Source organism: Cyprinus carpio, chromosome A3 (genome assembly GCF_018340385.1).
Source record: "Cyprinus carpio isolate SPL01 chromosome A3, ASM1834038v1, whole genome shotgun sequence".
NCBI lineage: Eukaryota > Metazoa > Chordata > Actinopteri > Cypriniformes > Cyprinidae > Cyprinus > Cyprinus carpio.
The window spans coordinates 17,111,893-17,138,200 of NC_056574.1; the positions used below are offsets into that span (position 1 = coordinate 17,111,893).

The 26,308-nt window shown below is 37.0% G+C and overlaps 1 protein-coding gene across 2 annotated transcripts in view; it reads left to right on the forward strand.

The window, feature by feature from the left end:
* The window catches only part of LOC109048315 (protein tweety homolog 3-like), a 47,356-nt gene extending 23,390 nt beyond the window's left edge, over positions 1-23,966 (forward strand). Inside the window, exons 3-15 of one of the 2 annotated variants that reach the window (XM_042721072.1) lie at positions 517-628; positions 786-1,006; positions 2,305-2,400; positions 4,634-4,706; positions 5,362-5,437; positions 9,802-9,857; positions 12,275-12,367; positions 13,415-13,507; positions 14,498-14,634; positions 18,308-18,481; positions 18,718-18,793; positions 21,342-21,443; positions 23,751-23,966. In XM_042721072.1, the coding sequence (XP_042577006.1) occupies positions 517-628; positions 786-1,006; positions 2,305-2,400; positions 4,634-4,706; positions 5,362-5,437; positions 9,802-9,857; positions 12,275-12,367; positions 13,415-13,507; positions 14,498-14,634; positions 18,308-18,481; positions 18,718-18,793; positions 21,342-21,422 (1,288 nt within the window). In that variant the 3' untranslated portion in view covers positions 21,423-21,443; positions 23,751-23,966. The remainder of the gene's footprint in view (positions 1-516; positions 629-785; positions 1,007-2,304; positions 2,401-4,633; positions 4,707-5,361; positions 5,438-9,801; positions 9,858-12,274; positions 12,368-13,414; positions 13,508-14,497; positions 14,635-18,307; positions 18,482-18,717; positions 18,794-21,341; positions 21,444-23,750) is intronic. The other variant, XM_042721078.1, reaches the window with a different exon arrangement.
* Positions 23,967-26,308: the final 2,342 nt, after the last annotated feature.

Sequence of the window (26,308 nt, forward strand, 5' to 3'; positions counted from 1 at the left end):
CCTTCTGGTTATGAGCTATATGTAATGCAGTAATGCTTAGGGCTTTCACGATTATGAAATTCGGCTGAAGTTTAATTGACTAAGAAATAATTGTGATTATGACGATTAATCGTGTGTTTTAGGGCTTTGTCATAAATTTTGTGTGTGCTTTGTTCATTAAATAAATGTCAAAAAGGATTGTGCATATGTGGTTATTACAAAAAAATATATATATTTTTAATATTTAAAACATGTACCTCTGAAACATTCCTAAGTACCTCTGTTTTGGAATGACTGCTGTAAATCCATGCCCTGAAAGATCTGTGAGCCTTCACTATTATTTAATAAGTCGTTCATGTGTGTTCAGTTGTGTTATTAGGACAACGGAGTCTGAATTAGAGGCATGTCTGTGTTTTATTCCGGCTGTGTGCAGGGATTTTGGGACATTACTGAAGTATTCCTCAGGGTTACCACAGCTCTGCTGAAGGCCTCCATTCCCTGTCTCCTCCTCATGCCTCTCTCTGTGTCTCCTTACAGTGCCGGCATTGCTGTTGGTTTCTACGGCAATGGTGAGACCTGTGACGGTGTGAATCGGCTTACCTACTCCCTCCGTCATGCCAACCGTACCGTGTCAGGAGTGCACAGACTGGTGAGGCACTGATGCACACTGGGTTATGTTCACATGGTGCTCCATCTCTCCAAAACAAACCAGAGCTTGACAATCACACTGACATACTTGGATGTTTTACTGTGTGATCTGTAGCTCGTGAGATAAGCGCTTACAAAGCAAATGTGTGTGTTTGTAGGTGACAGAAAGTACATCAGCTCAGAGCCAGACTGTGGACGAGAACCTTCGGCTGCTAAAGGAACAGTATGCAAAGCACACAGACTACCTGTCCATCATACAGAAACTCCAGGATCAGCGGAGTGATCTGGTTCATCAGATGGCAGGCATTCCCTTTTGGAGCAATCTCAGCATCTCCCTGGAGGATCTGGCAACCCAGATTGAACTATATGACTGGTACAGGTACGTACTTTCTTTCACAGGAATGGCAATATCCCTAAAAGAAATATGTAAGAATGTCAAACATTCTACTTCAATACCAAATCAGTTCTAAAATTTAAAAGAAAATGCAGATCTCAATGCCCAAGTTCAAGTATTTATATATTTATTTATTTTTAATAAGGAAAATAACTATATATATATGTATGTATGTATGTGTGTGTGTGTTACCATTAACCAACATCAGGGAACTGTGAACATGTAATTGTGTTATTGAAATATTAAATTAAAATCTAAGGGTTACTTCAAGCAAGCATATTTAGTAAAAGGGGTTCGGCTGACAAAAATGTATTAATTCCTTATACTGGTAACTGAAATTTTAGTGTTGCGACAACCCTAGAAATGTTTCAGACACACGGCATGTACTTCAGTTTGTTTGAAGGTGTGAAACCTTTCTAACATCTAAAAAACAAGTGTCAGGAGAAAAAAATAACACTCAAAGGATTTCTCTGTATCGCATGAGTTGTGAACAGTGCACTTTTAGAGAGAATGGAAATTAGTATTCTGTTCACTCGCTGCCTCTTTCCACCTCTCGTCAGCCATTTACATTTCTCACTGAAAGAAATTGCTTTGGGGTCTGTTTGTTTGCCTTAAAAAGCCAAATAAGTTTAATTTCAGGCTTTCAAAACAGTATACATCCATAAAACCAAATAATTTGGCCTTTAATTTAAAAAAAAAAAACAGTTCTGAAAATGTAAATGGTGCTTGCTCAAACAAAAGTTGACTTTATGCTAACAACAACAACCCCTATAATTGTGCTGGCAAGTTTTGAATGGATAAGCTTCAGAAAATTTAAAAAAGCCACTTCATCAAGGCATTTACATTTAAACAGATGTGTTATAAAACTTACATTTCAAACTTATATAAATTATCATCTATAACATTTTTTTTTAAAGAAGTCTCTTATACTTACCAAGGCTGCACTTATTTGATCAAAAATACAGTAAAAACCGTGATACTGTGAAATATTATTACAATATTATTATTAGTTTTTTGTAACATTATGAATTCTTGGTTTCTGAAAATATCAATTTCTTAAAAGAAAAACAGCTAACTGTCCCCTTTTTCATATATTTAGATTTCATTATTTAAATATAAAAGAGACAACTGATCTATTAAGCATCTTATACTATTTGTTAATGACTTCTTAATGTTTCTTAAAGTGTTACCATATTTGAGTTTGCGATACATTGTTATACAGTGTTTTTTCTCTGACTGTGGATTTAGCTGTGTTTGTAATGTTAATGTGTTGATGTCTTTAGGTGGCTGGGTTACCTGGGTCTGCTGCTGTTTGATGTGCTGATTTGTCTGCTGGTGCTATTCGGCCTCATCCGCAACTCCAAAGGAACTCTGATTGGGTGAGACTTGTCATATGGATGTGTCTATGGGTCATGTGTGGTACATCAGGGAAAACAGAGCTTAAAGAAACTAGCAAATGACCAGAGATATTTGATCTGCTCTTGTCAGTGACCCATAAAATCTTTCAGTTGTCAGGGAGCCATCCACTCAGTGCCACTCTATGAGGCTTTGATGAATGATTTCTGACTCTGTCAAAGCAGTTACACCAGCTTGATTTATTTTGTGTTAGTTATGCTCTTCTGTTTAAGCTCCAACAGAGAAATGATAATGTCTCTTTCTCTCCAATTCACCCCCTCTGGGAAGTTTTAAATCAGAGATGGTACAGAAAAACAGAAGAACAACAGCATGACAAACTCTCCAGAGTGCCTGAACAACACCGCTTGAAAAAACAGACACATTAGCACTGTTTCAAGACTGCTCTCTCCAACTTATTTTTCCTGTTAGAGTGGGTGCAGACATTTGTAAATTTAATGTGTCTGGCTGTAAAAAACAGCTTGTTTTGCTGCTTGATATTGCAAACTGCAGTGTTTTACCATATTATTTTAATGTATTATCTTATTTATGAACACACTGGTTTGTAGTGCAAACAGTTTTACTGCTACAGCAGCTACAGCAGCTAAAGCAGCGTAAGTCTCGCACATTCACAGAAATAACTAACTTCCTCATACTGCCACACTGCCTCATATGATGACATGGCATTAAAATCCAATACTGCCACTTTTGTTTTATTTGTTATCTGATATCTGATCAAATATATTTTCAAATACTTTTCTGCTTCAAATCACAGTTACAAGACTGTGTACTTTATTTTCAAAGAACTACAATCCCATGAAGCACTGCGAATGACATTTAATTCATTTAAAAACAATGGAGATGCAAATACAGATGCACTACAGAGCTGTTTTGATGTGATTTGCATGTGTCATCAGTTCTCTAATTGGCAGAGATTTATTTTTTTCACCAGGAACAAAAGCTCACTCTTGAACATGATTATTTTAAAAATATATTTAAAAAAACATGGCTTCAACATAATGTATTGTGTGGCATGCCTGTCCTTTGAAACAGCGTTTGTGTTGGGAGTGTGTAGCTTTAAAATGCTGTCTAGGTAGGTAGGTAGGAGGAATACTATGTATTGGAACAAAGCTGTTGTGTGTGTATGTGAGTGAGTTTTACTCTGGGAGGTCTCTTTCTGTTGTGTTGGTTTCCTGTGTATGCTGGAGTACCTCGGGTTCATGGTGTCGGGCCAGTCATGTTCAGTTATTTAGTTGATAGCACCCAACTTTTCCACTAGCCTTTCCAAAAACAGTGTGTTGTTAACCTGTTGTGTCTTATAGGAGGAAGCTAGAGCTCACATTAAAGCCTGCCGTCTGGCTTACTGATTCCCTCTAGCTTGTCATATTTACTATACCTTAAGATATTTAGCATTTCACATTCACATTATATAGTGAAAAATCCAGTTTGTCTTGAGGTTGTGTCAGGAGGTGAATGTCAGGATATTGATGTGCTCTGCAGTAAAAGTCGTTACTCGCTAAAAGCATGAAATCTTTAGGTTGCCATAGTTCAGTCCTGACTCAAGGCATTTCATGATACTATGATACCATGCTACTGCTTGATTTGCCTTTATTTAAAGGTACAGATGGAACCATAATTTTCATTAATGTACACATCACCAAAAAATCCCTCTAATGTCTGCCCATTTTATCTGGAAGATGTTGATTTTAGAGTTGTTATACTGCAAACAGTCATTTTTGTTCAGAATTTAGTTTTTTTTTTCTTGTTTTCCAATAAAATAAAAATATAAATTTAAGATTAGCAGACTGTATATGTATATATATAGATAGATAGATAGATAGATAGATAGATAGATAGATAGATAGATAGATAGATAGATAGATAGATATAATTTGTGTATATATGCTAATTAAAAATAAATAAATAAATATGCTCAAACGTGGGCATCAGATGCTAGATGTGAAGCAGATGTTTTGGTGAAGTTTGTTTTACACAAATATAAGGCTCGAAATGAGGCTTGATTATAGCAATACATGTGTGCTTGTTACTTAATAGTTTTGAATCCTACTGTTGCCTCTGTAATTTTACCAAAATTAAATTCATATTGTAGATGAAAGTTATGAAAATTATAGTGGGATGAAGGGTTTTTCTAAGTAGTGTTTAATATGTATACACTGTATATAATGATGGTTGAAATGATGATTATCTGTGTTCTCTCAGGGTGTGTTTTCTGGGTGTGTTGGCGCTGGTAGTCAGCTGGGGCTCACTCGGTCTGGAACTGACTGTCTCCTCGGTGAGTGTCTCCATGGCAACGCTTCTCCACACAGAGGCAGGACAGTATTGTAGTGATGATGCTTCCTCTTGTGATCTCCCTGCAAACGCCCAAATTATATCTGTGGAATTACCTAAAGCAGCCAGGAATAGCTTATCTCTATAGCTGCCTGTATACTATACAGCTACTTAAAACGGGAGATGCCATGTCATATTTTGTATGCATACTCTAACACTCAGAATCTAACACTCGTAATCAAGGTCATTTACATATTAGGAATGTACAGACCTACAGATGAAAGTCAAAATGGACTAGTCAGTAGGTTACCTACTACTAGTTGGAAAATCGGTTGTTTGGAAGTTCCTGTATGATTAGGTTAGACAAGGCCTGATCATATTTCTGAGTATGGGGCACCATACTTGGCTACACGTCACATCACTCACTCACATAAAAATGCAATGAAACAGAATTAAGGGATTTCAAGGTGCCTGTTTTAAAGTTAGACTATTTTTTAAGTTGACGTGCCATCTTAAAAAAATGCAAGACTTGTCAACCAGTTAAAGCACAGCAAGCTAAAAACCTTTTTTTTTTTTTTACTTCAGGGAAAAATAGCATGCTATAAAGTGTAGAATATGTTCTTTTAATATACATTGTTTGATTTTCTCTCTTATTTTAGGGCTTCAGTGACTTCTGTGCGGCACCTGACATGTACATAACCAAGGTGTCAGAGCAGTACATGCTTATCAAAAAAGGTATGTTTTATTTCATTCCAATCCAGTTTTCTCTTTCAGATCTCACAGATATTTCTTTTTTCCCCTTTCTTTCACCTCCTGCTGATTTGTGAGTAAGATGCTTATTCTAGCAGGTGTTATTATGAATCACATGTGAGTCTGTCTGAATTCAGACTGTCCTCCTGACAGAGGAGCGTGTTCTCTGAGACATGAGCGGTCGCGCAGGCGTTCATTTCCTGTTGGCTCAGAGAGAAAGCGTTCCATAAGACTTTCTCTTCCTCACTTTATCAGTGTTACTCAACACAGCGGTTCCTCTTCAAAGTGACCTTATTTTCCACAGGAGTCTGGATGCTTTCAGTAAATCGGTGGAAGAGACAGCCGTGTGGGTGTTTTTATCTCAGACTGTGTTTGTTTGGTGTGTCCGATTGTTCCTCTTTGGGTGGCCGGAGCAAGATGATTATAATGATGATGATGGAAAGTTAATGCTCACACATTCTAGTTAAGCCTAATCTAGGTAGACTCAGGATACGGCCATTGGAAATTGGTCTTCCTATGACTTAATCCTTGGAAAGGAAGCGTTTACACTGGCCTGAACATGTGTGAATCCTAGTAAATGTTTTTAAATGGTTTCATTATGTTTCACCTGTGATTAGAGATGGACATTTAGATGCAGAGGTTATATTGGGTCTCAGTGAATGACCCCAAGAATTGGTGCTATGCAGGAAGCAGAAGTGTATTTTTTTTATGCATGTGGATCCTTTTATGCTTTAATGTAGTAGAAGCAGTTTTGATATGTCAGCTTTGGCGTCTGTTTTGATTAATCACTTTGTTGGTCGGCTGAGAAGAGCTACCGCAAGAACTTCTGGAGAACAGAGGAGAGAGATAAGAGGAAAGGAAGAGAAAACCACTGAAGGATGGAGATGATAAACCATGTGACTATCAGCTTCACACACCCATGTAATTGTGTCTTCTGGGCTCTATTCTTATCTTTATTCTTCCTATCTTCAGTCTTCCTTTTATTTGCTCTAAATAAGTCCTTAAAGGGATAGTTCACCCATAATTGAAAATTTTGCCTTTATTTATTCACCATGCTTATTTTCCAGACTCAGAAGGAGAATTATGAATTTTCACCCAGGCTTTTTGAAAAAACACGTTTACTCACACTTATGTGACATTGTTGGATCAACTCTATTCAGACTCTGCGCTGCATCATTGTTTAATTTCAGTCTCTCTGAAAATCTGAAAAGAGATTCACTGTTTTATAGTACATTGGCCTGTTATATGTCAAAAGATCAAGAGGATTTTTTAAAATACAAGAATAATCGCACATAAAATTGCTATAAATAAAATAAAATTTAGTAAAATAGTATATAAATAATACTAAAATAACACTGTTCTGAAGTTAAAGGGAAAAGCGAAGTTTAATTGTAACCACAGTGCTGAGCGAGTCAAACTATAGACCGATCAGTCCGATCTATGAACCAGATGAACTAGTTCTTAAAGAATTGGCTCAAAAAATAAATAAATAAATAAATAAAAAATTATTTTAACACCTTACTGAAGGGGAGGATTTTCAATAAATTCATACCAAAATTTAGTCTGGTCCTCGCACAGGACTATAATATGACTTGGAAGACTTGGAGTACAGCACACAAGTCCTTACACTACTTTTATGGTGGTTTTTGTTTGTCTTTTTTTGGAGTTTTCCAGACATAGTCACTATTTATTATTATGTGGAAAAGAGGAGCAAAATTAATAGTTTGGATAAAATATTGGTAAAGTATGATTCCTTCATCAGGAACAATATATACTAGTGGGATTTCAGAATTCCTCTCACCATTCTAGAATAAAATAATTCTTTTTCACTCATAAATGGCAAGTGGACATACACATACGAAACAAATCTAAAATCTCTGATTTGCAGGAACATCATGAAGATATGCACATCAGATCTTAGCTTACACCTTTCCACTAATTACGTTCCTTTAGTCCAGAATTATGTTTCAGTAATGCAGTAATTCAGCCGGAAGCATTAATGGCTGTAGATGGAAACCACAAAGAAAGCTCTGAGTGTGTTCCTTCTGGCTATCACTGTCCTAGACTGAGTCATCCTACTGCTTTTCCCTAGAATAGAACCAAGACATTTCTGTACTTACAAATAGCACACATGTCCCTGTGCCATCCGTCATGTTTCTTCTGTGAGGAAAGCCTCAGAATGTATTACAACATGACTTTTTTGCCGTTTAATCCTGAATCTTGTTGTTTAAAGAGGCCATATGGACTCTTTACAGACTGTGATGCATTTTTAGAATAATTAAATTCATAAATCTAGTGAACTTTTTATTGTTTTCAATTTTTTTTATTATGTAATGTACTTTCATAACAGTACACTTTTAGCCTGGCTTTATAAAAAAAAAAGTTTTGGAAACATAATATTTTTATTTATTTGTTTGAACTTATTTTACACCAAAAATATTGAACTTTTCGAATTAGGCCGAATGCTTTGGCTACTTCTACATGTAAATAAGCTCTGTTATGATTGGCTAACCTACTAGTTTGCATGGTTTTTTACAATGACATTACAGTTTTTATCCACAGTAATGCATGCTATAATTGTCTTCCACTGTATATGCCATTTATTCATCTCATAACGTCTCAGTAGGATGTTCAATTTTACAATCATCATTGAAGAAAAGCTGAAACACTTCATAAATAAGATCTGCTAGTACGCTGGCGTGTTCCCTGCCTCGCATGAATCAGGATCTTTTACAGCCTGCAGACATCGCGGCGTGAGTGGGATTTAGAGCTCTGCCTCCTCCTCAGATTGTTTTTGGAAGCCAAAAACGTCTTTGTCTTTGTTCGGTTCCATATGGGCATCACCAGTCACCCAATATTACATCCAATTACTGGAGGTCATTTACACATGACATATGAGCCTGTGGGGCTCTGGCCCTCACACTGAATACTATTACAACCTATAAATCCAGCACTGAACTCCACTACTACACTATAAATGAATGCTGCTCAGTTCAGCCTTTTGTATATAGCCATCCATGCATATAATTGACAGGCCAGTTTATTTCCCTCATCATTGCCATAATTATGCAATTTATAGGGCAATCAGGGAGACCGCTGCCATGTGTGTGTCCACGTGTGTAATGATAGTAATGAAAGCATCACTCCTCCTCAACAAACCCACCGCTTTGACGCATGTGTCTGTTTTTGATTCACATCCACGCAACACGCTGCAAACTGCGCACGAAAATGGCCCAAGACTCCATCTGTGTTGGTGTGTGGAGGTTTGTGAGAGGACTGTGTGAATTAATACCATTTCCTGTGCAGAAATAGAAAGTATTTTTATTAACACTGCAGTCTAGATCTTCGTTTCCATTCCATCGGATTCATTACAAGTTCATTTTAATCAGCTTCACAATTAAAAAGTGTGGGACCCCAAACTTTTTGTGTGTGTGTACATTGTACACCTTGGTGTTGCTAGTGTTTGAGATGCTAACCTGCTATTTAGGAAGTCTTCAGCTCTCGTCTTTCTTTTCAGTCCTCGGAACAATTCCTCTATGACATGTCAGCACTATTCAAATGTGTGATTATGTAATTTCTCTTCACGTTTGCTTAAAATAGTTGAAATCACAAAATTAAATTCAACCGAATATGACACCTATTACTGAAGCACATTTACTGAGAAGCATGTCCAATGTTCAGAGTTGAGATTTGAACCTGCAACTTCCTGCACCAGGCAAGAATTATCCCTGATCATCCCTAAGACTGAAGACGTAGAGTCTTACTTGTTTATTAAATATTTTGGCTAATTTGTTATGTGCTCAGCTACCAATAAGAGTGCCTTTAACTTTAACAAATTGTATCGTGTTTAAATTCATTCCACAGATTTTCCTTCAATATCTATGCAAAAAAAAAAAAAAGAATCTGCAGATTTGGTCTGGGATTAGTTATTGATTCATATGCATTGACTGGGAAATTCTCCTCTGCATGAGAAAAATTTGATGCTTGGCTTAGCTTTGGGTGAGTGAGGCATTTGTGGACTGAATCTAGGATGGCTCTTGGTTGGAAATATAGCTGTTCAGATACCTGACGTGGCTGCTGTGGGTTCTCTGAGCTCAGTAAATGATAGTGTGTCAGTGTTTGGGTTCATCTGCTTTGGGCTGATGTGAAATGGAAAGAAAAGAGAAAAGATTTGTTGAATGTTGCAGGTTTATAATGATTTACAGTGCAGAAAATTGTATTGTATGCTTGTAGAGGCAAGCAAATGGAGGGGGAAAAAATCGTACCTGAGTGGGTCTTCATCTAGATGATAAATGCTGATTTCTTTCATGTCATTACCCTTGACCTACTGCTTTTCTCTCTCTTTACAGATATCCTGCAGTATTACCTCACATGTAACATAGGTCAGGTCAACCCCTTCCAACAGGTAACTATAGCTTCTACCTCTTTTTAATTTTTCGATTCAAATTTTCTCTGTTAACCAAATACCTCACTTTCAAATTTCTGAGAGATGACCTCAAAAAAGTATATCAGCTCTGTTCAAAACACTAGTGAGCTTCCTAACTAGAGATGTTTGGCATCATGACTTTTTTCAAATAGCAGTATTATGCACCTTTATGGGTACCTCATTTGGCAAAAATATAGTACAGCATTACATGTATGCGTCAAGGAAATGATGATCTGAGAATTCAATGCTATGAGGTTAGTGGGACTTTCACACATAGTGGACAGAGTCTGTGACAACCTCCCCCCCCCCCCCCATTTCTGAAGTAAAAAATAAAAATAGTTAATTAAATTATTTATTTTTTGTTTCTTCAAATGTGTTACTTTAACAACAGGCTAATGTGTAGGTGTAGTATTTATATTCTATTATAATATTTATTAATATTATGAATGAGCTTTTTATTTTCATATTTTCAGTTTTTAATTCTAGTTTAAATTTTGTTATGTGCTTTTGTATTTTTTTATCTAATAATTGAGTAAAGTTAACTATATATATTTTTTTTAGTTATAGTTTTAATTAACAAAACTGATTCTGCCATCAGACTCTGAGTATGTTTAGTCCTGTGCACTTTGCATGCGAACCTGTATTTGTGTGAGGTTTGAGGTGACATTAATGTTGTTCCTTCTGTAGATAGTTTGACTTTATTGTGGTAAGGATGTGTGTTTAAACAATAGACAGCGAGGCATCTCACTGGAGATTAGAAGATAGCCAATCTCTTCCCTCCTCACACTCCGTTACAGGGGAAGTGCCGCCCCCATTTCGTTTGTCACTGTACATTAGCATTCTCCTTATTATGGGCGGCTCAATGAAAATGTGTGCTCCTTTGGCTTCCTGCCTCTCCCTTTAGTTAATGGAGTCAGACTCCACTTCTTTATTTGAATAATGCATATGCATGATTCAGACAAATCTCAGCTCTTAACTGGTCATGATTGATGGATTGTCAGTGGCCGCTTCATTGTCTTGATGTCATTTAATTTAAATGAAGTGTAATGCTTATATGGAGATTGAACACTCTTCTTTGTCAGCTGATGTCTCTGAATGGAGTTCCTCCAGTTCTTATGCATCATACAGATGAAATAAGCCTGATTCACATCTGAGATGGCAATTTCTTGAAATGGATATTGATTTCAAATGACTTAAAATGTCACCAAGGAATATTTTAGGAACATTTTAAAAAGAAATGTTGACGATTCTGCAAGTTTCACGTTTTATGCTTTCAAAATTAGAGTTGCTTTGCTATCTATAAGCATAAGTCTTGGCTGTTAATTTAATGTGTCCTTCTTCAGTAAAAGTAGTAATTTGTATTCAAAACGTCTTTTTAACCCCAAATTTTTGAATGTTAGTGTAGCCTATGTAATACGGTTTTGACTAAAATCTTCTAAGCCAAAGGAAAAGCATTTGTGTGAGGTTGTTTTTTTATAATTCTTGCTAGCAGAACTAAACCTGTACATGCTGTTGACTTTAGTTTCCAGCACTGTTGCCTGCAATCAACACAGTAAGCAAAAGTCTTCTGTGAGCTTTCTAAAGAAGGACATGTTGTACTTTCACTACCTCTTTCTCAGTAAATGTCAGCTAATTTTCCAGCCTATCATTGTAGAACTTTTGCCAGACAATGCTGACACAGTGGCCATTTGGCTTCTCAAATATCCATGTTTTCAAGACCTGTGCTTCTGAAATGCTCCATGACACACATTAAAATGTCCTAAATGACCGGGTGCAAGAAACTGCACTGACTTTTGCTGCTGGGTATAAATCCACTGTTACCATTATGCAAGCAGCTCTCACTGCTCCTGCAGCACTAACAGTGGAGTGAGCGTGGTGTGTGCATTGGTGAATGAACACAGAGGAAATACTTCTGCACTGGGCATGAAGTGGCAGTTGCGCAACCCAGTTTGGATTACCTGTCTAGCTCTTAACGTCACATTTTTGTGTCTTTCAGAAAATAACTAGAATCAAACAATTACAAGCATTGTTAATAATGATATAGTTTCATGAATTATACGAAGAAATTCATACTGTATTTAGTAAAGATGCACTAAATTGATCAAAAGTGACACTATAGACAATAATATTGTGAAGGATTTCTATTTCAAAAAATACTGCTCTTTTAAAATTCCTATTCATCAAAGAATCCTGAAAAATACTTTTCATGTTTCATGAGCAGCAAATCAGCATATTAGAATGATTAACTTTGAAATCCTATTGTTTAGATCAATAGGTTTTTGTGCTAGTTTTTGTATATGATAACCTGATTTCTGTGAATTCCTTTCTGTTGAAATAAATGGAATAAACCTAAATTACACTCAGCACGTAACTGTTTTTTTTTTTTCTTGTTGTAGATGCTGTCAGGAAGTCACAAAGCACTGGTGGAAATGCAGGATGATGTGTCAGAACTACTGCGCTCTGCAGTCCGGGATTACCCCAAAACGAAGGTGAGTGCTTGTATGTAGATCTCTGCATGACTCTGTGTGTGTGTGTGTTCAGAGCATGCATGCAGTATGTATTGCCCTTTTCTCACAATCCCTGATGCACAAGTGTCCCAAAGCTTGCAGGTCGTTTTGTGGTTTCTGTGTGGAAATGTTTGTATGTGTGTGTCTGTGTGTGTCACTACACCTGGGCCTCTGTCATTGTGCAGCATCAGTGTGTGTTCTGGGACAAAGTGATGGCTGACATTCTGTACATGTGAGAAAGAAAGCCACCCTCTCTTTGAAACACAAGCGTGGAGAGAAAACGCTGAATCAATGGAAATATTTCACCCTTAGAACCAGCCAAAATCTGATTACCACTGCAGCTTCATACAACTTAGACCTCACACAACACTGAGCCTTTGAAAGAAAGAAAACAAGCCTTTCTTCTTTGACATCCTCCTGTGTGAATGTGAATGTTTTGGTTTGTCGTGTGTGTGCCATTGTGTGGAGGACTCATAACGACTGAATAGAGTGTTAAAATAGTGAAATATATGAAATAAGGATATTGATTATACTTCCTAATGTATGCACTACTGTTCAAAAGTTTGGGTTCAGTAAGAAATTAATACTTTTATTCAGCAAGGACACTTTAAATTGATCAAAAGTGACAGTAAAGACATCTGTAATGTTACAAAAAAAAAATCTTTCAAATAAATGCTGAAATGAACTGTATCTTGGTTTCAACAAAAATATTAAGCAGCTCGACTGTTTTCAACATGGATAATAATAAGAAATGTTTCTTGAGCAGCAAATCAGCATATTAGAATCATTTCTGAAGGATCCTGTGACAGACTGGAATAATGATGCTGAAAATTTAGCTTTGACATTCCAGAAATTAATTACATTTTAAAATATATTCAAATAGAAAACAGTTATTTTAAATTATAATAATAGTTGACTGTTGCTATTTTCATCAAGTAAAACAAAAAACATATATGTAAATGAGAATATCTATAGATATTGCATTTAGAGTAACCATTTTATTTCAAACTATGTTTGCCTGTTTTTTAGGGAAACCTTGAGCAAATTCAGGGGGGTTTGAACACCACTGAAGTTGGACTTCACCAGCTCACTGCTCTTGTGGACTGCCGCAGTTTGCACATGGTAAGAAATAGTGTTTCAGAGTATATGACCACTTTGCACAAACAGTTCCTCTCTGACTCTTAATTAGGCACATCTTGCCACCATTTTCATTGTAACCTCAACCTGTGGGCTTCTGTGACATAAAAAGCCAGGGTTACTTCTGTAGTGTGTGTGTGTGTGTGTGTGTGTGTGTGTGTGTGAGTGTGTGTGTGTGTGTGTGTGTGTGTTTCTATCTTCTAAATGCTCTAAACCTTACCAGCACTTACTACTGCGGTCTGAAGCCTGTGCTCTTCTCTGAGATGGAGATGTCTGATATTTCAGGATTCAGCGTGATTAGAGTTCCTCCTCAGGGCTGAGAGACAGAGGTCTGCTGTGTGGGTGGTCCTAAAAGTGCATCTCTTCCCATGAGAAGAGAAAGTAACAGATAAAATGTGGACTTTTGGCAATGTGTTATATATTATTAATGGTGTTTTCATACTGCAAAAGCAATAACCTACTACACGGTCCAAGCGTACATCTGGGCTGTATGTAGGAGAGTTTGTGCTGGAGATGCTGAACAGCACCGGCAGTAATTACAAATGGAGCAATTTTGCAGTTAATAATGACAGTAATTTAGAGGAAGGAAGACGCTGCCATGTTTCTCTGATAGCAGCATGTGAAAGGCTGGTCGCAGTTCAGTCAACATGTATTATTAAAAGCCCTGTTTCTCTCTGCAGCATATGGTGCTGTCTGCTGCAGGAAGATCCCAGTTAGAGAGTCTAGCACTGGATATTATCATACTTTTTTCATTATTTCTGTATCTATTATCCACATACCCAGCAGAGACTGGTTTCTGTGTGTGTGTTGTTTCATGCAATGCATATAAAGTGACAGTTGACCTAAAAATGAAAATGTTTCTGCTGCTGAAAGAAAGTCAATGGTGGCAGTGAGTGAATGATGACAGAATTTGCAGTGTTTGCGTGCAGTGCTGTGATTGTGCATTTAATGCTGTGTCTTTCTGTTTGTGTGCAGGATTATGTGCAGGCATTGACCGGAGTGTGTTATGATGGACTAGAGGGTCTGATCTACCTGGTGCTGTTCTCGTTCATCACAGCTCTCATGTTCACCTCTGTCGTGTGCAGTGTGCCACACACGTGGCATGTCAAAAGGTGAGATCTGAAGAGAAAAACTAATTCATAAATGTTCCAAATATATAATTTTTTGGCCCTATGATTTCCATGATGCGGAATCCAATCACAAGAAAATCAAAAGTAGGTAAAATCAGAAGTTTTGAAAAAAAAAAAAAAAAAAAAAAATTCATTAACACGATGGAAAATACTAATTTTAAAAAAAAAATGCCAAAAAATAAAACATAATAAGATAAAAAAAAAAAAAATAATTAGACATGCTTAAACAGAATTTGATAACAATAAAACAGAATGTGAAAAAAAAATAAAACATTTCATAGGGCCCTAAAAAAAATTTTTTGTTCAACTTTGAATAAATTGATATTAAATTGTATACGTTTGATGATTTTACCTAAGCATGATTTCTGATTAATAAAACTTAATTTAACCATTAAAAATGAGCCTATGAGCTTTTGTGTAATGTGTTTAAAAGCGGTATTCCAGGTATATGTCAAATAAACAAATTGACATTGTTGGTCTCATAGAAATAAGCAAATCTAAATTAATGAATGGAAAGCAGTTGCTGTAAACATTAGAAATGTGTTTAATATATATTTATACTATACCTACCTCCCTTTATATTATACCTACCTACCATTTTATGACAATAACTATACTATTACTAACAGTACGCATCTGATAGTGACCTTATACTATATATTCCTAACACTATATCACTGGTTTACAGCATTAAATATGAATTATCTTGATTAAAGTGCATTAAAGAGAAAGGGGCAGTTGTGTTATTGTCATAAAACACATTGTTCTTTTCCTACGCAAGTTAGTGTTAGCAGTATGATGCAGTCATTCAGTGGAACATCCTCATTTCTGAAGTTAAATGCACCCGTAAGGATTAAACCTTCATTGGAAGTGGTTAGTGGTGTGTTTGTGTGTCTATGGGCATTGTTACGAAGACTTTGGTTGGACACCTCGTGCTCCCATCACGCTCTTCAGTCATAAGCTAAACGGAAACAGCTGCCTCGCTCCAACTCTTCTCCCCTGTTCCTTCCTTCCAAGCGCTCTGTGTGGGAATCACTCACATCTTCCTCCCATAATTACATAAACTGCAATAATTTCCCGGCCCAGGCCCATGCGGCTGCTCTCCCAGGATAGGCCTGCATCAAACAAACAGGATTAGGCTGGGAGAGATAGAAGGGACAAAGACGCCAGCTAACGCATATTATGTAATTATCACACATAAGTGTGTGTCTCATGGTACACAGCTATTCACACTAACTCTTCATTATAGGTAATTAGCAGTTTCTGAATATGAGTTTAGGCAGGCTGTGGCAGGCAGTGCAGTGTGGAAGTAGACACTGATTATGTTAATTGTGTGAAGTTGGGACATTTTTGAGATATTTTTATGTGTGAATTTTTATATGCAAAAAAAATTCATGCATTCATTCATTCAACACCGATAGGTCTGCTCAGCGCTGCTGCACAGTGGGTCGCCTTATGGGGGCAGACATGAGTTTAGGATGATTCCAAGGGCCCTGATCAGAGATGCAAGTTCTACCGAGGGGGCCCAAGTCAATATGTTGTTAAGGGGGCCCAGAAACCATAACAGTGCTCCCGACAAGCACAACATGTAAAAATAAAGAAAGAAAAAAGTACTGAGTGTGCCTTGTAAAAATCTAAAAATTGGATTCAATTCAGTTTCACTATGAAAAAAATCACCATATGAAAACAAATAAAAAACAGTGAAATTTTAACATAAATACTTCTCATGCATTACAACAATATCAAAAAAAAAGATAACATGATTTTTAATACTGTATTTTTTTATTTTTATTTTGCTTTTTTTTTCAAACTTTAATCTTAAATCTTAAATGTTAATCATTTACACAGAAGTACTGTGGGGAAAAAAAGTTTATTAGGGGGAAAAAAACATCCATCAAATGCATGAACGTGAGATTAGTTAAGAAACTGACATTTATTATGTATTTTGTTCAGCTGCCTTTAACCATGAAATACTTAGTCAAATTGACCTGCAAACATCATAATACTAACAGATTTTCAGTTTTGTACACACACTTCCACAACACTAGATTGTTGAGACTTTACAGACTTTGAGACTTTTATATGACACTAAATGCGAACATAATTTGACAGTTAAGGTGTTTTCTAATGTAAGTCTGCTGGAACTAAATTGCACAAAAGTGTGAAGCATTTACATAACTATTCACACTGCCACATTTCAGAATTCACTTTAAAAAAAAATCTCATTATTAAAAAGTCTTTTTGCATCTGAAGCAAAAAAAATAATAAATAAATATATAAAAATTGGAATTATTATTAAATAAGAATAAATTATTAAACTTTAAAATTTATTAAAAAATGTATTATTTATTTTTGTCATAAAACCAGGTACCGAAAATTCTGACTTGGTGCTGACAAGTCGTTAACTGGATCAACTCTAAGTTTATTTGTGTGTACAATAAAGCAACCACACTTTATGCCAATGATAAGTTTCTTGTGTTAGCTAGAGTATACTGAAGCTGAACTACTGTACACTGAATCGTAATAAATTGAATAGTGATACAGAGTTCATCAAGCTACCAGCAGGGGGCGGCCCAGATCTGTATATTTAGAGCACCACACTCTTTCTCACAGCCCTCCTGACAATGCTCATTTTTCTCCCTCTGGTCACCATCAGCTTTCTCATTCACGTCTATAAAGCTAACACACTGCAGATACATCCGCTTCTGTTCCTGGTGGCATGTAATCCAATCACAGACCAGTGGACACAGGAGAAAGAGTCACAGAGTCATTGATAAAGGTATTTTTGTCCTCCCTCTAAGAGGAAAGAGGGAAGAGCGGATCACATGCTGCTCTCTTGTTCTCTGAGGCTGAAAACAAGCAGAGGAAGAATGGAAAGCACATGCCTGTATGTGGACTTGATGTGCTCTTCCTGTTTGTCATCAGTAGCACAGCAGAGAGCGCCCTCTGCTGTTCATACCACAGTGTGACGCGTTGATAGTGAAGATTAAATAGAATTTATTAATATACAGTTGGACATATCACAGTGGTATGACTCATATTTCTCCTCTATTCTAAGTGGATTCATCCATTTCACTGAAATTTAGCTTTCCACTTTGAAGCAAGGGTTTTTGTTGTTTTTTGTTTTGGTTTGGGTTTTTCTGACTATGCTGATGATGTGTATGTTTAGTGATATTTTTATTTTGACCGGTAATACTAAAGTCACTAGTATAGAACACTACAGGTCAAAATGTTGGGAAAGGTTTTTTTTTTTCCTTATGCTTATCTAGGCTGCAGTTATTTAATTGCTGTTGAGTAACTGTTGATTAAATTAGTTAATCAACAGTGGGTATTTCGCTTCTATCATGTGTTGCATACAGGTGACAACTCTTTCTGATCTCGAGGGGTCCCGTCTGAGTTTTGACACTGCTTGTCAGCTATCTGCAGTGTCTCACACTGCTAACTCACACTCCCACAGCGATCACGGCTTGTGCTTTCAGTGAAGTGACTTCACAAGCTGCATGACGTTGGGCTGTGTTGACAGATTAAACAATATCAAACTACAGCTGATGTCCTCTGAAATCAGTAAAGTATCATCATTGAGCTTAAGCCAGTTTGAACTGATGGATCTGTCCCTCTAATAATGTGTATGCGGTGTGTGTGTTTGTGCATACAGGCCTGAAGAGGACAGTGAGGAGGAGTCCATGGCTCATGGAGGAAGACAGAATCATGATAACCTGTACCGGGTGCACATGCCTAGTCTCTACAGCTGCGGCAGCAGCTATGGCAGTGAGACCAGCATCCCTGCAGGAGCGCACACTGTCAGCAACGCTCCTGTTACTGAGTACATGTGAGTTAACACACACACACATGACATCAACAGCCAATACTCATGAACACAGGCTGAACACATACAGGTCACCTTTTCCTTTCTGTGAGGAATTTTTATTCTTTAAAAACATCATATAAAATCAAATCAACCCCAAATGTTAATAGTGTAAATAAGCAGTGATTTTGAAATTAGTAATTAGTAACATTACTGCAGGAGGATATAGGATCTTTGTAAAGAGTGTGTTTTGTTTCCAGGACCCAGAATGCAAACTTCCAGAACCCTCGCTGTGAGAACACTCCTCTGATCGGGAGAGAATCTCCTCCTCCATCTGTAAGTATCTGCAATCGTCCTCAGTGAACGACAACACACACACACACACAATAATCACAAACACACTAACACACCACAGAGTCATTTTGACAGCCTGAATGCTTAAATATTCACCTCAGATAGCACGTTCTTGTCGTCTGCTTGTATAAATCAGTGATCTCCCCCACTGTAGTTTCACTGTACACAGCAAGTCATTACAAAAGCCCTGAACTCTGTTCAAGTAAATGTCTTTTAGGATGATTGAGTAAGTGAGAACTGAACGCAAACCTTTCAAGCCAACTGCTGTTGGTCAAAAAGGTTTTAGGAACTGGGAACTTGCCTGCCCAATCTTACAGAACAGTTTAGGTAGTGTGGAGATTTATAGCCATAGATCAAAGTTGCATTGATTTTTCGTGTGAGGGAAAGGAGAGCAGAGATTTTGAGCAAGCTGCCTGCTTACCGACTCAAAACAGGGTCATATCAACACGGCCACCTGTAATTGCTGAAATCGGGCTGTTAAGCTCAGTGCTCCGATATAGAAGAGAGGTGACTGATTAAATGAGTGCCCCTGACATTTCACATAGACTTTTAATTGATTTGGGGGGCCAATCAATATGAAGCTCCCAAAATAAGAACTAGAGCACATTGCAAACATAAGCGTTACAGACAACAATCTTGCTGTATTCTTTGCAGTTAACATTTTCAGAGGAAAAAAACAAAAAACGGTGTGACTAAGAGTTCAGACGCATGGCTTGTCAGTTTCATTCTTGTCTGCAAGAATCCGCCAACCAAGAAACTAACTCGCCAGGGAGATTAGTTGGTGGGATTGTAAGTGTTCACTCATGAACAAACACTAAGAATGTTAGAAGGTAATTATTTATTTGAGAACTTGTGCACCACCTAGTCGACTAGGGGAAAAAAAAGCACCAAAATAAAAGTTCCCATGCAGTTCACTTTAATCTTGGCATTACAACTGTGAACATTAGGTGGCGCTGTGGATTCATGATGTTGAGGTGATGATGTGTGCTTTCAGAAGCATTCTTTATTGTGGTTGTTAAGGTTTTCTTAACATTTACCATTGTTTGGCTAAATTTTGTGGCCGAAATCCAGTCATTTAATGTGAGGGCGAATTATTTCACTATACAGATTTTACAACAGGTTCAAGTTGGTCATGAAAAAATGACTTCTGTCTGAGCTGTGCTTCATACATCGCTCACTATTGGCATTAGACAATGGATTTTTTTGTTTGTTTGTTTTGTTTCGACATTTTGCTAATGTGACATTTCCTTATTTGGTGTATGTGCTTCTTGACAGAGTCATGCATCCCACCAGATGAGAATCCAATTTTATGGTTCTTTAAGAAACTCGTCAACAAAAATAAAATATAAGTGCTCACCTAGAACTTATATAAAAAAAAAAATCTATTTTAATAATATAAATTAATCTGATCAGCAGTCAGTTGCCTATTTTTACATTAACTTTGCAATAACATGCATTACATTATTTTTATGTATAAATTTCACATATATACTCATCATTTTTTAACTTGTATTTTAATTTTTGACAAATCAGTTACATGACCACAAAATTACTCAATGTTATTTTAAGAAGCATTTTCACTAGCCAGGTTTCCATCCAAAGTTGCGAATTTAACTTGTGCGCAAAACTAGAATATTGCATAAAACATTTGCGAACAAGCACTGTTTCCATCCAACGAGTCAGAGAGAACAAAATCATCACTTCCCGATAAACTGGCACTATAAATCACTAAGAAAAGTAGGATAATAAAATAATTTTCATATAAAATAAATTACTTGCGCCTCAGAGCAAGCAGACAAAATGCAATGAATGCGGTCAGTGCTTTCGGAGATGGATGCTGCTGTTTGGGAATGCAGTCGTGTAAGACATTTCTGGGAGGCAATTATACAGAAATACTTTGACAGACTTTGCTAATGCATTTCCGAATGAACATAACATTTCAGATGCTGTGGAATGAGATCGGTCCACTGGTTAGTCAGGATTTGCCGTCCTATAGCGTAAAGTCACATGACTTTTTTGATGCACTTGGAGGAATTTTTTGGCGAAATGCATTTCCATCTCCCATTATTCGCATCAACGCTTTTTCACACAATTCAAAAACCACCTCAAGCGAGCGTAAATTTTTGTTTGTTTTTTTTTGCGAATTAAGGGATTTTTATTAGAAATGTAGTGTTTCCATCACTTGTTTCTCATGCGATACTTCAAAATGTGCATTAAAATAGAGTGATGTAAACATAGTTACTGATACTGAACTTTAAAAGAAGCTTCCGGCTAAAAATACATGTTAAAATGGATTGGTCAGCTGGTAGTTTAGATGAGATACAGATTGTCAGGACTTGCTGATGTAAGTTAACCCCACACCCGTGTACAGTGTCTCCTCACACCTTCGTGTCTGGTCTTGTGTCCTCTAGACCCTGTGTGTGTGTTTGGGAGTGCATGTGTACGTGTTTCTTGTGAGCTGGAGATGCAGTCAGAGATGTCTATCTGCTCTACACTTTCTTGTCATTTTCTTTTCTGCAAACCCACACAGTTATATTTGACATCCACGGACAGTAACAGCCATCACAGCTGGCAGTTAAAGCCATCGGGGAGTTCCCGCTCGTTTTGGTAACAGCCTCAGCTATTCCAACAGGTACTCAAATGTCCCATTCCCATTAATTGGCCCACCTCCCTCCCTACAAAAACAAAAAACACAACAACGTGATTCCTTCCCAAACCACCCTCACTCTGACCCAAGCAAGCTGCCCTTGCCCCTGGTGTTTTTGTTGTGTGGATCCCTGGTCTTGTCATCTGTGAGGCAGCATGTTTTCCCTCCACCAGCATTAACTATTCACGTATCTAACAGAGAATCCAATTTCCACAAACACAGAGAGGACTAAATGCATTAAAGTAGACATTAAGGGACAGAACAGCTTTTTAATTTAGTTTAGCTAATGATTAGCATCCTAAAGGTGCATTCACACTGACAGTCATTAAACTGATGGAGGTCACTGAGCCACTATGCTATTAATTTCTATTTTTTTGGGTTGACTGTTGAATCAGGCAGCAGATCACTGTATGAGCTCCCATTGGCAGTTTGCACATCACATCACTGCTCATTTGAATGAAGTTGAGCTCTGTTTTATAAGGGTCACTGTCCCTCATTTCACTGACAATCAGTAATTCTTGGTCACACTTTATTTTAATGTTTCCTAGTTACAGTGTAATTACACAAATAAGCACTTGAGGAATATTTCTCTGTCAGTGTGAACAAAAGTAACGTAACGTCCCGTAGTCATGTTTTGTGTAATCTTAGTTATACCTTTCATTTTTATTTTAAAATGTATATACTTTTAATATCAGCTTGATAGGTGTTGAAATTTTAGTTTTAACTAATAGCTGTCAGCTCCATTTGCTACATATGCAGCTGTACACTGGTGATGATTAGTGTACACTGGATTTGAATGTACAGGCTTTTCTTTCATTTAGAAACAAATCTGACTGAGTTTGTCGATACCTGTCTGAGGGTATGAGTCATTATCTTAGTATTAAGGCCATTTGCACCTGTTTGAACAAGCCATTTTGCAAATGTAATCAGCAGATACACTCTTGAAAATAAAGGTGCTTCAAAAGGTTTTTCAAGCGATGCCATAGAAGAGCCATTTTTGGTTCCACAAAGAACCATTCAGTCAAAGGTTCTTTAAAGAACCGTCTCTTTCTTACCTTTTTATAATCTGAAGAACCTTCTTTCACCACAAAGAACCTTTTGTGATATGGAAAGGTTCTTCAGATGTTAAAGGTTCTTTATGGAACCATTCAGACAAAAAGATTCTTCTATGGCATTGTGAAGCACCTTTATTTTTAAGAGTGTAGAGTAATTAGCCAGTTACATTCATGCCACACTTAAAGACCTCAGTAAGAATAAAATGAGCTTAAGGGAATCAAAAGAGGATTTATGTTAGTATTAGGTAATTTTACATCTAGAAGTGTAAAGAGATGTCTCCTCTTTTTTGTATATTATCAAATCATGTTAGTGGATATATATAAGAAAAGTCGTATTTATAGTTGCATTTATCTGTTCACTCTATCAAAACAGCAAGCATTCAAAGTTAAAATATGCGTTTTGCCATTTAATTGGCAATAAATAAATAACATACTAACTGTGTTAGATCACTCTCTGCAAACACATTAATATTTCATCTATAAGGCTGTCTTAATGATTTTGGGTGTGCTGAGTCAGACTTTATTATTATTATTGTTATTATTTTATTATTATGGATAAGTGTTATTTTTATTATAATTTTGTTATATTTTGTATTTTCATTTTAATTTGTGTTGGGAGGTTTTTTTATCCAAATTGTAGTTTTAGTGAGTTTAGTACAATTTAAATAATACAATAATTGAGATGCCAAAACAAGGGTATCAAATCTTTCAAGGTACAGCTTTGAAAGAAAATTCCAATCAAAATATTTGGAAAGCATTCATTATACATTAGAGATGCATAATATACAATATCAATAGCATTTCTGTTCTAATCCGATATTACAGAATTTTTATAATTTATTGACATCAATATTGGTTACTTAAATGTGTATGCTTATGTCTGTTTTTACATATAGATTACCAGCTAATCTTTAAAATATTCTCATTAATAATTTAACACTTTTGAATGCATTTTTCAGCAGATCTCAAAATTAATATGTACTTTTTGTATTTGTAATATTATATGATGTAAGGCCGTTAGTTCTTATTATTTCATATAATTATGAAATAATAGTCATTTACAGTGCATCCCTAATATACTTCCATGAAATCCTGGACCATCCTCTTGGTTTTAATACCAGGTGTAAACTGTGACAGGCATGTTTGCACTATATATAGCATGTTCTTTTGTGTGAAAACTAAGTCTAAAATCTAAATGATTTAGTATTTTCTTTTCTCAATGTTTGTCTTCATCCAGTACACATCCAGCATGAGGGCCAAGTACCTGGCAAACACCCGGACCGACCCCAACAGCAGTTCCTCAGCAAACTAGAGCAACACTGTCTCCTTTCCCTTCAGTCTAAAGCTCCCACTCATCCACATGTTGTTCCCACAGCCCAGAACAGTTTCACCCCAGGCCCACCCATCCAGCCATGTTGATCTTTGATGCGAGCTCTCCAACCCAGCTGATAAAGGACGCCCTTGCATCATGTAAATACTGCTGTCAGAGGAATGTTCCAGATGGCTGGTTCAGTTCATGCAGCTAGCAGGGTTACTCTCAGCCCTGGCTGCTTATGTGTGAGCGTCTGTAATGATATGAGCTTCATTACCTACAGATACATTGAGTGACGTGTGTGTGTGTGTGTTTGTTGATCCATGCTGCCCTTGCTCATTTGTGGTGCTCTTGCCAGAGGTTCAGATAGGTCCAGAACTGAAGAACTGGACGTGGTTTAACACCCATAACCCTACATTCCAACGTGGCCTCTGTCCTCTGGTCTTTTAAAGTAATGTGACCTTTTCCATTTGCAGGACCTACTGCCAAATCCCGACTCTAAGGTTTACATTAGTGGCATCTACTGTAATAGAACTGAACAGATCTAATCTAAATAGCGTGAGAGCAATGAGAATTTTCCCAGAATTCAATAATTGGGCTCCACTTGTTTAGGCTTAAGATAGCAGTTTTTAAATTTCACATTAGCTGCTCTAATGAAATGGTGAGAGAAAGAAGTCCAGAAACATGCTCTACTCTAGTAAACAAATGCAGACGCCTAGAATGTGTCGATTCATTTTACGTGCTTTGGCAATGACCTCAATACTCTGAAGTTACAGAGCCAGAAGTTTTAAGTAGATTTATTCATTGCATTACTAATATAGTCCACTTAAATGAGTGAAAGAAAAGGAGTGGGTGAATTTATAGGAGACGTGTATGCCGCCGTCTGGCAACACAGAATATATTTGGAACAACGCTCACAGTACATTGGTATGCACTAGCAGTTAGCCATTAAGTGTACATCAGATGAGTGTACTGTACTTGATTATGTTCAGTATAGTTGCAGGCACCATATAGTGCACTATATTTCAGGCACAGCCCAAGGTTTCTCTTCAAAAGTTGCTTCGTCATGACTGTAATGGAACTTAAAGAAATGCTTGCTTTAACAAACTTCTTGCGTTACAGATTTCAGTGTAATGCATGAAATCAAGATAGTATTAGATTATCTATCTTACACACTCTTCAACTATAGAAGTCCTTGTTGGGTTTTTCTCAATACACATGAACTAAATTATTACTCATTTAATGGTTTTTTTTGTAGATGCTTCTCAACAAAAAAAAACCAAATTATTACTCACTCAACACAGATGTACTAAATGACAACACATTTTTTTCTCAATACACATGAACTAAATTATTACTCATTTAACTGGGCTATATCCACTGCCATTACTGGAAAACCTGGACAACTGCTATTACATCCAAGTATTTTCAATCTGAATTCAACAAAACTTAGTCTGATGCTGGGACCATATCTGAACATTACATTTGTCCTAATACTGTACAAACACGGAGACACTGGGAACAGCTTGGGCGATTTGTCATCGCTTATCTGTTCTAGGAAAGACGCTGGGAGGAGTTCATTGTAGTGTACACAATGTAGACTTAACATTTGGACCATTATTTTGCTGATAATATTTAGTCTTCAGGAAAGGGGACACCAATATGGCAGGAAGTAAAGTCATCAGTGGCCTGTCTTTTTTCATTCAGAGAAATGGAAGAGAGCCTGCAAGCCTCAGCAACTTGTGCTGTAATTAAGTGTGATTTTCAAAGCCCACAATTTCCTGGGCTTCTTGCTTCTGTACCACAAATTGCTTTCATTCCCAGAGCTGAGGGGAAACTTGCCATCCCTGAAGAAGATATAAAGTGATGTGCTGTCATACAGAATATTTTCTTCTTGATGAGAGCACAAACACACAGGAGGCTGGCATCTGATCAGGGTGAAGTCCCTTTCTCCTCAAAAGACCTCTCTCATGTTGTAGACGGAGTCTAGTATGAACACGTCTCCCCTCTGGACCTATAAAGTGGTGCCAATGTTCTCACACCATGGGCATCATCAGTCTCACATTTGCCCACACCTCAGGACAGACTGCCTGCTTCCTCATACTGCCAACATGTCGATTTCAGGACACCAAGTCCAGGTCATATCCTTACCACATTTTCAGGGCTCAACAAAAAGTCTTAACATTTTCACTTGCCACATCAAAAAAAAAAAAAAAAAAATGCTGCATTTTTATTATCCACACACTCTAAATTCTTAATGATAAAGGTTCATAATTTATGAAGAATAGATAAAGCATTGGTTTGGCCATTCATCCTTATTGTTGAGCCCTGATTTTCCATCTCATAGAGATCTACGTGGTCTCCGCATACATGCATGCTGTTTAAATGCAGACTAATAACAAATGCCAATGTGGCAAAGTTGCTCCTGAGGTCCCAGATGTTTATGAAAACAAGAACTTCATGTGACTAAAGGGATGTATTAC